Here is a 17,755-nt window from a genome sequence, read left to right as displayed (position 1 = left end):
CTGATTTGGTTTGTTTATTAAGCCAAAATATTTCTGAGGAGAAACAGAATGGTTAATCCACAAGATTGGAGGAGTAGGGAGACTATGTGGACTAGAGTAAAGATAGGGATTAGAAAACTAGATTATAAGGAAGGTTAAAAGAAAGATGTGGATTTAAATATAGCTTCAGATACTAGTCATATAGTAGTGTGACTGCTGGTTCACAGTCCCTCACCTTCCCTTAAAGTTAAGATTCCTCATCTGGAATATGTGGAAAACAAGGTCAAATAAAAGTATGTATATAAAGAGTTTCTCAAACTTTAAAACCCTATGGTTCATCTGAGTTATGATTATTTCTATTCTCCTTTATGTGTTGACTAGAAAAACCAGAAGACTATATTTATTTCAATTTTAAGGATGTTTTATATATGTTAGACTTTGAGTTCTTGTAGTTGATGAGATAAAGCAACTGTTTGTTGTTTTATGCACATGATACCCGTCTGGCTAACCTTGAACAGTTATTGAGCATTTTGTAGAAAACTGTTGGGTACATTCAAATTTCTCATTGCACTTTGTAAAAGGATGAACTGATTTTGTTATGCTGGCTACATTACTAACTACACTGACAAAACTACAACTGCCATGACTTTAGAAGATCTTAAAAACACTGAAGTATATCAATAAGAAATGAAGAATATAAGGAAAAACATGGCTGTTTCTCCTAATTATTTACTTAAAAATTGCAAATGATCAGCTTAGGGATGCCAAAGTCAAGTAGAAATTATTACATCACCTCAAAATGTTATGGCACCATCTCAAGAGAAGTCAAGTGTTCCCTAAGATGAAAATGCAAAATAATGGTCTATGTATCATAACATGTGAATGGAAATAAAAGTGTTTTAAAAATTCAGTTACTTGATGACTAGCATATAAAATTCAAGTAAAACTGAAATTTCGTAATTGGTGGAAGTTTGATTCTTTGAACCACATGAAACAACACAATTTTAATGACTCTAGGTTATGTTTCTTTCTGTGTCAATGGAATGTCCAGGAACTACATTCAGAGTACATGAATTCAGCAGAACAAAGTTTAAGTTGATTTTGTAAAGAACACTATGTTAACAGGTACAACTTATATGATCAGGTTACTTTAGTAGTAATCAGTATTATCTGGGACTTTGCAGACAATGATGCAAGCAATATTACCTCCAAAGGGAAGTTGATTGACCATTATCTTGTACTGAATGAAGAATATCTAATCTTAGATGGAACATACATTGGAAAACCTGACTATAATTCTTCACTGGATGAACCAGGATCCAGAAGTTGCACAGAAAATCTGCAAATTAAATAAGAAGAAACGAGAAGCTGATGGAAAGGAATGCTATGATCATGCCAAGAAACTAAAACAAGTTATTGCTGACTTGCAAAAGGCTGGGGAGCATCTGTGAGAAAAAAAAAACACGGAAAAGCATTGTGCTGAGAAAAGTCTATGACTTTTCAAAAAGATTAAAAAAGAACAGTACCAAAAGTTATTAGAAGTACCTTTTGTACTTCTACTCTATTCTGATAGCCTTGTCCAAAATAAATAAGTGCATTCACCTATGAGACATAAAATTAATACTGTCTTGAAAATAGTAGGCATTTTATAAATGCTCACTGACAGTGCTATATAAATCCTCACTATAGGCCAGAATCAAGAAAATGCTCCCTATTGTTTAACTATGAGAACTGAATTTTAGATGATCCTTAAGTACAGATTCTTAAATTTGTTTAAGAAAATTTGAGACCTTTTTGTGAAATTTCAAGTTATGTTGATAAAATTCTTGAAATTTGATGTCTTTTTCTGAGAATTCCCTTCTGAATAAAATGATCTATTTCAATAAAACTTTAATTTAAATTGTCATAATTTGATGATAGGGATGAATAAGTTGTTTGCCTGTGAGGCTAAGTGTTGATATCTATGCACTGATATGTACTATTTAAGCTTAAATGAATAATATGAATGTTAAGGTCTTCAGTGTTTTTCTATGAGGTGTTCAAATTTGTTCAAAGTCTGAAGACTTTTGCCAACACTACTTAACTGACAGGACTGAGGAACTTTGATTTACACTGAATGGCTGGGCAGGAAACAGGATTAGGAACTATTTGTTAAATGTTACAGGGAGGAATGGAGGGATCTGTTAAGTTAGCTATCATCTGTGGCATGTTCTAGACCATACCCTAAGATCCTTCACTGAGACAGAAGAGATAGTGCCTTTCAGGGGGATATTGTTTGAAGTTTGTCTGAAGTTGCTACAAAGTACATGGGCAAAATTTACATCTGGAGATGGAAAGCAAGATAGATACAAGCCATTCCAAGGACTTTATTATGACATGTTGCTATTTTTTTTAAGGAGAATTTCTTCATTTGGCTGAGCTCTTAAATCCTCAGGATATGCTACTGTGACAGTGAAGTAAAGAAAGGAAGGAAAGTAATAATATCAAGAGATCAGTATTCAATTTGGTAAATACCAAATTAGCATAATTTAATGTTAGTGTTGAAACATTTGTAAAAGTATATTTTGTACTGTGGTAAATACACAGAAAGTTTTTGCTCAACTAGTAGTTTATTATTTTTCCCAGGAGAGGACTTATTAAAAGTGAGACATTTTACTTCATAAACAAATTAATTTTACTTCATAAACAAATTTGAACACTTAGCTTTAAATCAGAAGTTCTTATCTTGGGGTCTGTAAAATTGGTTTTTTAATATTTTGATAATGGATAAACTATTTCATAATAACATATTTTTGTAATACTATTTTCTTTTATGTATTTAAAAACATTATTTTCAGAAAGGATCCATAAGTTTCAGCCTGCCAAAAAATTCAATAAAACAAAAAGAGTTTTAAGAACTCCACTTAAAGTGAATTGAGAGAAGTTTGGATAACAAGGGGTTCGTGTTCAACAATAATCCAAGAATATTTTAATAAGCACTAAGCTAGATGCTATCTGTTGAAAATGGGCAGCAGTAGAAAGAGTAAAATATGAGTTTAGGAACTAAGATACAAATTCTAGTGGCCCAAAAAGTCAGTAGGTACTTATAAGAAGTGTTGATTTGATATATCCCAAGTAAAGTGCTATTAACTAAAGGAGTGTACCTGGAGGATAAAAACATTTAGAGTTTATATATACAGTTTCTATCTATGGAAGGAGATAAGAAAAATATAAGTAATATTTTAATGATGACAGATATAAATGATATTTAAAGAGCCAGAGATGTGAGATGGCCTTGGGTAGAAAAAGGAAGCTGATACACAAATTTGGGGAAAAAGGAACAAGAATAAAGATTGGAAAATAAAGTAATACACTAGAATGACTAGGCAGAGATCTTAGCTAATAATCATGCCTCACAAAGATGCTAGGATGTAAAGTGAGTAGTAAGTAGAAAAGCAGGAGCAATTATAGTGGCAGGAATCTATTCATCTACACAAAAGTTGATGAATAGATACATGTGGCCTATTATTTTACTTGAAAGAGACATTACAAATATAGCACCCACAGTCTTTCAAGTTTTTTTCACAATAATTATACAAATATATCCCTTGCAAAAACAAGTAACCTAGAAATTATACTTCTAAAACCTGGAATCTTTTATTTGCCTCTATATTCTAACTTAAAGCATCCTTCAAAATTTTAATATAGCTTTTGTTGGAGAATTTTAAATTGTTGAGGAATAGAAACTGTGGAACATATGGTTCATGGGTTAATATGCTATAAGGAAACAGAAAAACAAAACAAAACAGGAAGACAAAATGATGTAAAATGAAAACCAAGAATAATGTAAAGAAAAAGAACACAAAGATCATCAGAATTTAGATCAATAATATGAATGAGGATGAAATTTAACTCTCTGCTCTTCATAGAGAAGCAAGCAGACAGAGGTACAGAATAAGAAATGTATTGTCGATATGGTCAATCTGACATACTGTTTTGCTAAAGTACACTCTTTGCTACAAGGGAAAGTTCTATTGGAGTAGGGAAACTTGAAAAGATAAATGTTATAATTATAAAACACCAAAAAGTATCAACAAAACACTAAAAATGTTCATCTTCAAAAGTATTCCAAATTAATTTAATTCAACAATAATTTAGCACTGGAAGGTGAACAGAACTACTGGAATAATATTTAAATGTCATAGGACTGGATTTATCATTGAAAATAGGATGTGTTTCCTAAGTACTCTAGAACAAAGTTTATGTGGTAGTAGAATTATAATTATACTGCTTATGTACAATCAATATTGGACTTTAATTTTTGCATGAAGGCAACATTCAAGAATAATAAACTATGAAAATAAAAAGAATACAGAGCAACTTTTGGAAACAATTCAGATTTTAACTTCTCACCTATGATGAATTTTGAGAGCATCTTTGGCACTCACAATGGAATGAATGCCCTCAATGAGGTTATTTACAAACCTAACCCATGCTCCTTCTATGACTCTGTCTACCCATATCTTGAACAAGAGTTATATATTAATGTGAGGGTATGATAGACCCATACTATTAACAAGATAGTAATACAAAATTTGGTGTTCCCATTCCTCATTTTACATCTTTTATTAGTGTGTTTTCATTCTCTGGCACTCAAATACTTAAGTCTGGGTTCCCCCATCCAAATGCATGTCCTCTGCCATCCACCAATAATAGTGCATATCCTTTAGTCATTTTTTTCAATACTGGTTGCACCCTTACTAATATGCCCCTCCCCCCCAGACTCACTGGTGGGAAAATTAGATTATTTCTTGCTCCCAGTACTACTTCTAGACCATCTCTCTATCACTATCACTAAGCAATCTCTTCATCCTTTTAGGTTCACTCTATCTAAATTAATCAATCAAAACAAAAACTGGTATCTGTTATCTACCAACCCCCAGAACATTCTCCTTCCCTTTTCACAGAATTTAATGACTAATTAATAGTCTCCTCAACTCAATTCATGTCCTCATGTTAGGGGACTTCAGGATATATATGAACATTCTCTCAAATATCATCATTTCTCAGTTTCACAAATCTACTCAAACCTTCCCAACTCCAACTGCTATTAAGACATTTCAGAAAGCTGAGTTTCTGCTCTGATCTGGAGATCTTCAGTTACAACAATAAGGGAAGTCTTTAAACAAAGGTCCAGGATATTCCATGTATTTTACACAATATTACTTCTAGCGCCAGTGATATGGTTAAATCCTTTCAATGTTGTTCTTGTGTATTTTGGTCTAGTATGACTCTTTATGATTCCATTTGGGGTTTTCTTGGCAGAGATACCAGTGCTTTGCCACTTCCTTCTCTAGCTCATCTGATAGATGAAAAACTGAAGTGAAGAATAAGTCAGGGTCACAAAGCTAGTGACCTGAGGCCACATTTGAATTCATGAAGATGAGTCTTCCTAATTTCAAGTTCAGTGCTCTATTTGTTGCATAGAAATCTGCCCTAAATCCCTTTATCAAGAAATAAATATCAAAAGGGATGTAAGTTTGGATCTTCCTCTGGAATATTAATGGCTTTATCATTTTGCTTTGTGGTATTTTCTTTAGGACAGTGGAAACTTCTCCCCTTAGAAGTACTGCTTTGTGACAGTAGCTCAACAATTGTTTGAACACTGACATTAATAGAAATGGGATGACCATTCTTAGCTTTGCAGTTCAAGTCCTTTGTACAGGAGGGACAGAGGTCAGTAATGACAAAAAAGAACAATGGCATGGTTTGAAAGTTGACTCAGAAGACCTAGAAAATACAACAGCCAGGTCTGTAAATTGCTATTTGGGCAAGTCATAACCTCTCTTGGTTCACTTAAAATAAATAATTTTTTTAAAAAATGAAGTTGGATTTTCCAACCTCTAAAATGCCCTCCCAACTTCAAATATATGATACTATAATCTCCTGTCAACAACCATTTTTAACTACTGAAAAAACATCTTCAGCTGTTATGGGAGTAAAGATAAAAAAAATAAGCCTCCAAAGGCTTATACTATCTATCTGCCATTGTTTTATATTGTGAATTACTGTTTTCTTATACAACCTAAAAGTAACACTTGTCTTGAACCGTCCTATGGATCAATCAAGATGAAATATTTGCCTCTGCCTCAATTTTTGATTCCTTATTAAGCTGTTATGTAAACTGTTACTTTGCTTATTGTACAAAACTTGCACCTACATTCATCTTTGGTTCAACTCAACAGAACAAACTTCTATGAATTTCCTCATTGGTGAATGCACCATATTCCTTTACATATCCTAGTAAATAGCTGTGGGAACCATTAACAAATGAATGTTAATACATATCCCTTACCTTGACTCTAATACTTAGTATCATCTGGACCATGACAACTGAAGATAAAGAAAACATCTATTCAAAATTTTATTTAAAAAAAAGTCTTGCAAAAACAACAGCAACAATAAGTATTTGGAAACAAAAGCTATTGTTTGTAATTGTACCTTGCTTTTAAAAAAAATTCAAATTCCTGGAGGTCAGACTTATAATGATAAACAGTGATTAAAATATTCAATAGTTTTGATATTGTTTAGTCATGAAAAATTCAACTTACCTTCTTTCCTTCTGAAGTATCAGACTCAGTACCCTCTTCTATATTGAGAAGATTTGCATCACTACATCAAAAAAAGGAAAAAGGACACTTATTTAACACTGCCTCTTCACTTGGTTTTCAGAAAAGAATAACACTGGGCCCTGCTCATTGTTTATCTCCAAGTGATTATCCCAAAACACAACAGCACCTTCTGAAAGGTTGGAGTAGTTTGGGAATTGAGTCCTGAAATGGTGAACCTTCTAATCATTTAACTTCAACAGAAACCTATTTCCCCTCCACATATACTCTGGTTAGAATTATGTCCCAAATGGTTAGCATACATCTACGCCCTTTTTTAAATCCTCAATTTTCTTAGCTTTCTCAGAATTTGACAATATTAGTCACCTTCTCCCAAAAGATATGCTTTCCCTTTTTTTTTTTAGACATTCTTCTTCCTTGAATTTCCCCCTGCTAACTTGACCACATGTTTTCATGTGCTAAATTTTTATCTGCATCATGACCACTAACTTGTTACACCTCAAAGCTTGGTCCTAGGCTCACTACTTGCTTTTTTTTAACCCTGCTTACTTGGTGATGTTGTCAGCTCCCAGGGGTCCAATATCATCTCGGAGCAGATGGTTCTAGATCTACATACAGAAACCATTATTCTTCAGGCTATACTTTTAACTTTTCTTTAATGTGCCATAGAAATTTCTAGATTATGGAAATTCATTACAGTCCTCCCCAGCCCTCTGGCTTCTCTCTCTGACTGGATCATTCCTTTCAAAAATCTCCTTTTAAGGAGGACAGCCTGGGTTATCATGTCATCATTCTTCTCCAGGTAAAAATCCAGAATTTCCTTGCTTCCATAATCCTTTCCATCACCATTTTTCAGTTTCCTTTTGTATATTGTCTTTCCCTGAAACAATGTAAGATCTTTGTGGACAGAAACTGTCTTTCCTTTATATTCCCAGAGCTGAGCACAGTGCCTAGAAAATTGCTTGTTAATTTGTCATTGACTATTGAATATATATCCAGACCTAACATCTCACTGGAACTGCAGTCCAGAGTCAGCAACTGCTTATTAGACATTTCAACTAGGACATTTTGTTTCACAATGAACATGTTCAAGAGAGAATTCATTTTACTTCCCTCCCAAACTCATCAAATTCTTCCACACTTCCAAATGATTACAGATTCACAACCTGGACTCTTCACTCTCACCTTGAGACAATCAACTGAATATGAAAGTTTATCTTTTCTTTCTATCTCTCACATCTGTTCCCTTTCTTGTATCACACTGCCACCACTAAAATTCAGAATTTCATCACCTTTAACCAAAATTATCGCAACAGCCTTGAACTGGTTTCCCTGACTCAAAAATCTTCTATCACAAACCAATTTAGACTTTTGACACAAGGTGATTTTCTTGAATTGCAATCTGCCTATGACACTCTCCAAATCAAGCTCTGAGAGGTCCCTGTTAAATGCCACAATCAAATAAAAAGTTATCTGCATAGCATTTAAGGTTCTCCACAATTCTGGAAAGCAATTTGGAATTATGCAAATAAAGTAACTAAAAATGTCTATTACCCTTTCACCCAGAGCTTTTACTACCAGGTTTATTCACCAAGGAAGCCATTAAAAACAATTTCCCTATATTCCAAAATATGTATATAAAATGACTTTTTGTGATTAAAAAAAATGAAAGCAAAGTAAATGACCACTGATTGGCGAATGGCTTAATGAATTGTAGTTTATAAATAGAATGTACTATTCCATTCATTAGATTTAACCATGCTATAAGAAATGATGAAAGCAAAAAAGCATTTGTGATTCCGACCATCAAGATGGAGGACTAGTTATTTCCTTTGATCTCCATGATCTCTCTCTCAATCTCTTCAAAACAGAAACTGTTTGCCAAAGATAAACTTCAATTGTCTCCATGTTCTACAAAAGAAGTTACCAAATTCAAATAGAAAGAGGATCTAAACAATAAATAATACATCCATGATTTAATGTTTTCTTTAGTTTTGTCAAATGCTTCAAAATGCATTTTAATATGATTCAGGGTATTCTGAAGGATAAAATAAAATGTTAAATGCTCCAAAAGTCACCTGGGCAGAAACCTAGCCTGGAAAACAATGAGGGGAAGATGCTGAGTTGCTTTAAGATCCAGCCCCCAAGGAAATCACTTTCAGGGGAAGATAGAAAGTAAACAGTAACAGAAAATGATGGGAGAGGGGGGATGAAGATTGAAGATTATGGAGATTATGGAAACTGAAATTAATGAAGATCTCAAGGAAAAAACCCAAAGATCTTAAATATAAGTAGAACAATACATTAAAATAAGAAAATATGGTCTCCAAATCTAGTAACCTAATTAATATCACAAAAGAAAACCATCTTTATTTAAAATTATACTTTTATGGAAATGCTTGTTTTATTCAATAAGCTAAAAATTTAATAATTTTTAAAAAATGATTCAATATTTGATAAGATGGAGGACCCTGTAAATTGTGAAAACATCATAGTCATAACAAGTTTTTCCTGAGTGATTCAAAAGAGAAATGAAGGTTATGACAGCAGTATTTATAGTTTATACAGCAAAAATAACAGAGAATAGAAAAATTGGAATCTACAAAGTACAGAACAAAGAATTGGGATTGCAAACTTGAAGGACAACCTAGAAGAGAAGGAAGGAAACAAGCACATTAAAAAAAAAACTTGTGGTCAATATGCAGGTAAAACATACTGATCTCTAAGGAAGTGTAGAAACAAATTAAAGATCATAAATCTCTAAGGAAAACACCTAAACAAAGAAATAAAGAAACCCCAGAACATCATAAAATGAAAGAAATAATTCAAGAGAACTCTCCAGAATTTCTAAACACAGAAAACAAATTATCAGTGGAAGAACATATAAGTAGCCCCAAGGAAAAAACAAAGTAAAATAAACAAACAAAAAGAGAATAAAAGCAAGTTTGCAAACTGAAGACATAGGTAAAAAAGGGAAGGAATTTTAAGCAATACAGACTATTGGGGGTAATCAAAGACCAATAGAGATCAGAATGCAGTCCAGAATGATCTACCCCCAGCAAATCTGAGTTTAACTATATGAAAAAAAAGATGGGACTTATAATTGAAATACTTATTTTATCTCTTAAGATTTTATTTATTTTGTAGGGAGGCAGGGCCAAGATGGCAACAAGAGGGATCATGTCTTAAGAGGCTCTCTCATAAATCTTCGAAACTAAATTTTCAAGAGACAGAACCCACAGAGGGACCCAGGGAGGGCAGTTCTCCTACTCAAGGTAACCAGGAAAAGAGCTTAAAGACTCTGCTCCCTAGGGTTGGAGGGGCCTGGCGGCCTGCCAGAGGGGTGGGCCGCCAGAGTGAAAGAATTTCAGCCTCCTGAAGGCAGCCCCAGGGCCCTGGGAGCCCAGCTCACAGCACCAGAGGAGTCTCCTGAGCTACACCCCGGGGAGTACCAGGCACAAAGTGGGGAACAGCAGGGGACCTCTGCCAGAGTGAGTATGAGAAGCCCAGCCCTCAGGGCACACAGAGAGCAGCTCAGCCAAGTTCCAGGAACAGAAGCAGGCCAAGCTGGTAAGCAGGAGCCCCCAGGGTATGAGCCCATTGAGCTGAGGGAGGGGAATGAAGACAAAGACTGCAGAGCTCTGTCCTCTGCCCCTGGAATAGGACTGGGGCTCTGACCACATTCAGATCCTGATGGCACTCTAGGTCCCCCCCATTGAACAGCAGGGGCCCCCATGTCGGCCCCATAGCAGAGGGGTGCGCATATGGTCAATCACAGACCAGGAAGGAGGACAGAGACTCACACAGTTGTGAGAGTGCCCCAAAATCTCAAGAAGCACCTCAAAAACAGGCTCAGGTTGTGAAAATGAGCAAGCAGAGAAAAAAGAGGAACACCACTGAGAAATATTTTGCATTATGGGCCCAAAAAGGATCAAAACACTCAGTCTGAAGATGAGGAAGCACAAGCTCCTGCATCTAAAGACTCCAAGAAAAAACAGAAATTGGGCTCAGGCTATGACAGAGCTCAAAAAAGACTTTGAAAATCAAATGAGGGAGTTAGAAGAAAAACTGGCAAAAGAAAGGAGATAGATGCAGGAAAAACATGAAAATGAAGTTAGCAGCTTAGTCAAGGAAATCCAAAAAAATGCTGACAATAACATGTTAAAAACCAGCATAGGTCAAATGGATAAAACAGTTCGAAAAGTTATTGAGGAGAAGAATGCTTTAAAAAGCAAAATTGGGCAGATGGAAGAAGAGATAAGAAAACTCTCTGAGGAAAACAAATCCTTCAGACAAAGAATAGAATTCAGGGAGATTGATGAATTTACGAGAAATCAGGACTCAATACTCCAAAACCAAAAAAAATGAAAAAATTAGAAGAAAATGTGAAGTATCTCATTGAAAAAACAACTAATATGGAAAACAGATTTAGGAAAGGTAATTTAAAAGTTACTGGAATACCTGAAAGTCATGTTCAGGAAAAGAGCCTTGACATCATTTTCAAAGAATTACTACAGGAAAATTGCCCGGATATCCTAGAAGCAGAGAGCAAAATAGAAATGGAGAGAATCTACCAATCCCCCCAATAAAGAGATCCCAAAAAACCAACCCCTAGGAATATTATAGCCAAGTTCCAGAACTCCCAAGTCAAAGAGAAAATATTACAAGCAGCCAGAAGGACATAGTTCAAATATTGTGGAGCTGCAATCAGGACCACAAAGGACTTAGCAGCAAGTACACTGGAAGCTCGTAGGGTATGGAATATAATATACCGGAAGGCAAAAGAGCTTAGAATGCAGCCAAGAATCAACTACCCAGCAAGGCTGAATGTCCTCTTCCAGGGAAAAAGATGGACTTTTAATGAACCAGGGGAATTTCAAATGTTCCTGTTGGAATGCCCAGAGCTGAACAGAAGGTTTGATTTTCAGATAAAGGACTTGGGTGAAGCATAGAGAGTGGAGGAGAATGGGAAAATATGAGGGACTTGATGATGATGAACTACATATATTCCTGCATAGAAAACTGACACTGATAATACTCATATGAACCTTCTCAGTTAATAGAGCAGGTAGAAGGAGCTTTTATAGATGAAGCACAGGAGAAAGCTGAATTTGAAGATAAAATATGGTGTAAAAATAGAGTCAATAGAAAAAAAGGGAAATGTAATGGGAGAAAGAAAAAGAAGAGGGGGAATAGGCCAAGATATTTCATATAATAAGATTTTTCTTTATTACAATGAGCTATTGCAATGATATGGAAGGGGGGAAGACAAGGGGGAATGAGGGAATCTTCGCTCTCATCAGAGGTGGCTAGGAGAGGAAACAGCATATATACTCAATGGGGTATAGGCATCTGGAGTAAGAAGAAAAGTGGGGGACAGGGGGAAGGGGGGGGATGTGAGTGATGGAGGAGAGGATGGACCATTGGGGGGGAAGAGTGTTCAGATATAACACATTTTCTTTTTTACTTCTTGCAAGGGGCTGGGATTGGATGACCTATCCAGGACCATGGGGCAAGGTGGATTCTGGGCCTAAGGACCAGGGATCTGTCTGCTGCACCACTCAGCTACCCTACAGCAGAGTCAGAGTGAAAGGAGAGAGAAAATATAGTACATGGTAGTGGAGAAATATGGAAGGAGGGAGTTACAATCAGCAATGGCAATGGTGGGAAAATATGGAAGTAACTTTTGCGATGGACTTACCATAAAGAATGTGATCCACCCGTGACAGAGCTGTTGGTGTTGGAACAAAGACTCAAGCACATTATTATTATTATTATTATTATTATTATTATTATTATTATTTGGGGGCGGGGTGCAGGTCAAATGGGGCTAGGTGGCCTACCTGGAGCTGCATAGCAGGGTGATCTTTGGGTGTCTGAGGCCAGATTTGGACCCGGGTGCTCCTAGCTCAAGGACCAATGCTCTATCCGTCACCCAGCCACCCCTACTATTATTACTATTTTATTTTATTTTGGGTTTTCTTTCTTTTTTTTTGGTTTTTGCAGGGCAATGGGGTTGAGGTGGCTTGCATGTCACACGGCTAGGTGATTATTGGGTGTATGGGGCCGGATATGGGCTCAGGTGCTCCTGGCTCCAGGGTTGGTGCTCTGTCTATTGTGCCACCTGGCCATACCTACAATTATCACTATTTTTTTTATTTTAAATTTTTTTTCTCTCCCCTTTACTTTATCGCTCAAGCAAGTCTATATTTTTTTGGGGGAGGGGGTATTTTGTTTACTCTTAAACAAGAATATTTTATTAATGTATAAAAAACATTATTTGTACAAAATGAGAATATTAAATATAAAAAATACAATAAATTTTAAAAAAGATTTTATTTATTTTGGGGCGGCTAGGTGGTCCAGTAGATAGAGCAAATCCCCCCTCAGACACTTAATAATTACCTAGCTGTGTGGCCTTGGGCAAGCCATTTAACCCCACTGACTTGCAAAAACCTAAGTTTTACAATTTTCCCCCTAATCTTCCTCCCTCCCCCATAGAAGGTAGTTTGTTAGTCTTCATGTTTCCATGGTATACATTGATCTAAGTTGAATGTGCTGAGACAGAAATCCTATCCTTAAGGAAGAAAAATAAAGTATAAGAGATAGCAGAATTACACAGTAAGATAACGGGTTTTTCCCCTCTTAAATTAAAGCTAATAGTCTTTGGTCTTTGTTCAAACTCCACAATTCTTTCTCTGCATACAGATGGTATTCTCCATCGCAGATCCCCCAAAATTGTCCCTGATTGTTGCACTGATGGAATGAGCAGTCCATCAAGGTAGGTCATCACTCCCTTGTTGCTGTTAGGTGTATACTGTTTTTCCGGTTCTGCTCATCTCACTCAACATCAATTCATGCAAATCCCTCCAGGCTTCCCTTGAATTCCCATCACTCCTGGTTTCTAATGGAACAATAGTGTTCCATGACATACATATACCACAGCTTACTAAGTCATTCCCCAATTGAAGGACATTTACTTGATTTCCAATTCTTTGCTACCACAAACAGGGATGCTATGAATATTTTTGTAGAGTGTTTTTACCCTTTTTCAACATCTCTTCAGGGTATAGAACCAGTAGTGGTATTGCTGGATCAAAGGGTATGCACATTTTTGTTGTCCTTTGGGCATAATTCCAAATTCCTCTCCAGAAAGGTTCAATGAGTTCACAGATTTCCAGATTTCCCACAGCCCTTCCAACATTGATTATTGCCCTTTCTGGTCACATCGACCAGTCTGACAGGTGTGAGGTGGTACCTCAGAGAAGCTTTAATTTGCATTTCTCTAATAAGTAATTATTTAGAACAATTTTTCATATGGCTATGGATTGCTTTGATTTCCTCAGCTGTAAATTGCCTTTGCATATCCTTTGATCATTTGTCAATTGGGGAATGGCTATTTTTTTTTTGAAAATTTGACTCAGTTCTCCATATATTCTAGACATGAGTCCTTTGTCAGAAATACTAGTTGTAAAAAATTGTTTCTCAATTTACTACATTTCTTCTGATCTTGGTTACAGTGCTTTTATCTGTGCAAAATCTTTTTTAATTTAATGTAATCAAAATCGTCTAGGGGCGGCTAGGTGGTTCAGTGGATAGAGCACCGGCCCTGGAGTCAGGAGTACCTGGGTTCAAATCCTGCCTCAGACACTTAATTACCTGGCTGTGTGGCCTTGGGAAAGCCACTTAACCCCACTGCCTTGCAAAAAAAAATTGTCTAGTTTGTTTTCAATGATGTTCTCTATCTTTTCATTGGTCGTAAACTGCTTCCCTTTCCACAGATCTGACAGGTAAACTACTCTTTGATCTTCAAGTTTACTTTTAATATTGTGTTTTATGTCTAAATCCTGTATCCATTTTGATCTTATCTTGGTATAGTGTGTGAGGTGTTGGTCTAATCTGAGTTTCAGTCTAATCTAAATTTCTTCCATACTAACTTCTAATTTCCCCAACAGTTTTTATTGAAAAGAGAGTCTTTATCCCAATAGCTGGACTCTTTGGGTTTATCAAACAGCAGATTACTATAATCATTTCCTGCTATCGCACTTAGTCTATTCCACTGGTCCACCACTCTATTTCCTAGCCAATACCAGTTTTGATGACTGATACTTTATAATATAATTTTAGATCTGTTAAGGCTAAGCCATCTTCTTTTGCAGTTTTTTTAATGAATCCTGGAAATTCTTGACTTTTTATTTCTCCATATGAATTTACTTACAACTTCTTCTAAATCATTAAAGTAATTCTGATTGGTAGGGCACTAAACAGGTAATTTAGTTTTGGTAGCATTGTCATTTTTATTATATTAGCTTGGCCTATCCATGAGCAGTTGATGTTTGTCTAGTTATTTAAATCTGATTTTATTTGTGTGAGAAGTGTTTTGTAATTGTTTTCGAAAAGTTTTTGAGTCTGTCTCAGCAGATAGACTCCCAGGTATTTTATATTGTCTGAAGTTACTTCCAATGAGATTTCTTTCTAGCTCTTTCTGCTATATCTTGCTAGTCACATATAGAAATGTCGCGAATTTGTATGAGTTTATTTTATATCCTGTAAACTTTGCTAAAGTTGCTAATTATTTCTAGTAGTTTTTTTAGATAAGAGTGAGTTTTGTCTCTTCCCTCCCATTCTAATTCCTTCAATATTTTGAAATACTCTTGAAAAACAAAAAACAAAACCTAAGAAATGATTTGCTTCTTGAATATCTCAGGCAAAAGAAATGTAGAAACAATGAATGAATGCAGCAATCAAAGATGACAGCAACACTGAAAATAAAGGCTAGTATGAAAATTCTTTCTAAATGTACACAAGGAGACATGAAGATGGAAGTAAGGTAGCAGCTGCAGAGAAGAGACTTGTCTGGGGCATTATGAACTTGACTATATACTGCCTAACTATAGGTGAATCAAGTTTTTGAGGGTCTACGTACAAAATGAAAGGGTGCATGAAAGTGGGGGATTGGGATTAAAGAACAAGAGGATAGAGGGGAGTAAGTGATATGCACTGGTCAAATCAAGGACTGGCAATGAGGGGAAGGTTATCCCCCCAATCTCTCAAAAATAGCCTACAGAGTAATGGTAAGGAGGGAGGGCTAAAAATGGGAAGGGGAAGGGCGTCCTTACTTTGGTGGTTAAAAAGTTTCCATCAATGAACATTCTTCACCTACAAGTAATGGGGTGTGAGGGAAGTAGGAGATGCTGAGTAGCTAGGTGACACAGTTGATAAGGCACTGAGTTTGGAATCAGGAAGATTTATTTTTAAGAGTTCCAATATGACTCCAAAAAGACCAGCTGTGTGACCCTGGGCAAGTCACTCAACCCAAATCGCCTCACCTTCTCATCTGTAATATGAGCTGAAGAAGGAAATGGCAAATCAATGCCAAGGTACAAATAAAATGACTGAATAACCACAATAAAAAAGGTAAAAGAAGATGATGGTTTGTGAAGAATTGTTTTTTGGTGTGGTTCTAGAAAAGACTTATTTTTATCTGGGATATGTTTTGAGGTAAAAGAGGAAAAGAAAGCCAAGGGAAATGCTGTGGAGAATGGTCTTAAAGATCAGGAGTGGTCTGCATAATCAGGGACAGAGTGGTAGGGAAGAGGTCCTATGGAAGGACAGTGTCCTGTAACAGGAAATGCTATTGCTCTAGAAGTGAGGCACAAAAGAAAAGGAGGATTTATGTAGCAAACTCTAAAAGAGACAGAAAAAAATGCTTAGAAAAGAACACAGGATACCTCAGAAACTGATTCCATGTGGAATAAAGAAAATAGAAATTAGATAATTATAGGGCTCTTGACCAGAACATGAAAGTCTTGAATAGTCAGAAAGAGAATTTGGATAATGAAGAAAAGAAGAAAAATCTTTTCTGGAAAAAGGTGCAAAAAAATATTAAAAACTAATGAATAGGACTATGAAGGGAATAATCTACTTTAATTTAGAGGGAAAAGGAAGAATTATGAAAATAAAATAATATGCAAAATCCCATAGAGAAAGGAGCAACAAATGGGTGGGGATGGTAAGGGTTGATTGGGAGAGCTAGGAAAGACAGTCAAAGGATTAAGTTAAAGTAACTATAGAAAGATACAAATCTATGTTTATAGTAGAAAAAGAGAACAAAGGTAGAGTCAAGATGGTGTAGTGGAGGCAGAACTCATGCAAGCTTTCCCCCAAACCACTCCAAATATCTTTAAATAATGACTAGCCAAATTCTGGAGTGGCAACCCCCCCTAAAAAAAACTGAGTGAAACTATTTTCCAGCCCCAAAGCAGCTTCGAAGATCCATGGGAAAGGTCTATTACAGCAAGGTTAGAAAGGGTCTCCAGCACAGCACAGCCTTGCCAGAGCAAACCAGCTCCAGCCATCCAGGAACAGTTCCTGGGGCCATAGGGTCTGTGGCAGCAGGGCCGTTTCTAAACCTCACAGCCCAGGGAAAAGCTCAGTATGGGAAGCTCAGTATGAAAACTGTTATACCAGAGTCAATGCAGAGCCCAGGTCAGCACAGGTTTCAATGCAGACTCAGCCCTGGGAACCAGAAGCAGGACTGGGGATCCACCTGGCAGGGAGCCCCCTAGAAGTTGCTTCTAGAGTACCCAACTCACTTATGGCAAGGGGAGGTCAGGGCAGATTGCAGAAGTCTCTTTGCTATTTCTGTTGCTTTGTCCATTCTCAGATTCAGGTCATAGTCTGATACCCCAGTCTCAGGAAAAGGCGTTTTACTGCCATGGTGGAGCAGGTACTCTCCTAATGATTCCAAGGAAGAGGAGAGTGCTTGTGGTCATCCACAAACAAGAACACAGGCCAGGAGAATAGTTTGAGCTTCTTGGTGGAAGCTGGAGGAGCTGGAGGAATTGAGGTTCCTGGGGGTATCCTTGAAAACAGCAGCAAAAACCTTCAAAAGCTTGGGACAGTGTCTCTGCTACCTTGGAAGCAGAGCTCCAACTTAACGAAGAGTTAAAATCAAGTTATAGCACTAATACATTGTTGGTGGAGCTGTTGCACTCATCCAACCTTTCTGGAGAGCAGTCTGGAACTATGCCCAAAAGGCAACAAAAATGTGCATATCCTTTGATCCAGCAGTACCACTACTAGGTCTATACCCTGAAGAGATGATGAAAAAGGGTAAAAACATCACTCTACAAAAATATTCATAGCATCCCTGTTTGTGGTAGCAA

General features: G+C 36.5%; 1 protein-coding gene across 6 annotated transcripts in view; it reads right to left on the bottom strand.

Annotated features, from left to right (window-relative positions):
- SENP6 (SUMO specific peptidase 6) overlaps nucleotides 1–17,755 on the bottom strand; it is a 123,867-nt gene that overhangs the window by 72,964 nt on the left and 33,148 nt on the right. For 4 of the 6 annotated variants that reach the window (XM_074237345.1, XM_074237343.1, XM_074237342.1 and 1 more), the window contains exon 3: nucleotides 6,570–6,630. The exons of 1 other annotated variant lie outside the window; for it this stretch is intronic. In XM_074237345.1, the coding sequence (XP_074093446.1) occupies nucleotides 6,570–6,630 (61 nt within the window). Of the gene's footprint in view, nucleotides 1–1,185; nucleotides 1,275–6,569; nucleotides 6,631–17,755 lie in introns of those variants that run through there. One more of the 6 variants, XM_074237346.1, reaches the window with a different exon arrangement.

This window comes from Macrotis lagotis, chromosome 5, assembly GCF_037893015.1.
Source record: "Macrotis lagotis isolate mMagLag1 chromosome 5, bilby.v1.9.chrom.fasta, whole genome shotgun sequence".
Lineage (NCBI taxonomy): Eukaryota > Metazoa > Chordata > Mammalia > Peramelemorphia > Peramelidae > Macrotis > Macrotis lagotis.
Note: the sequence above shows the minus strand (reverse complement) of the source record. Positions and strands in the feature narration are given on the sequence as shown.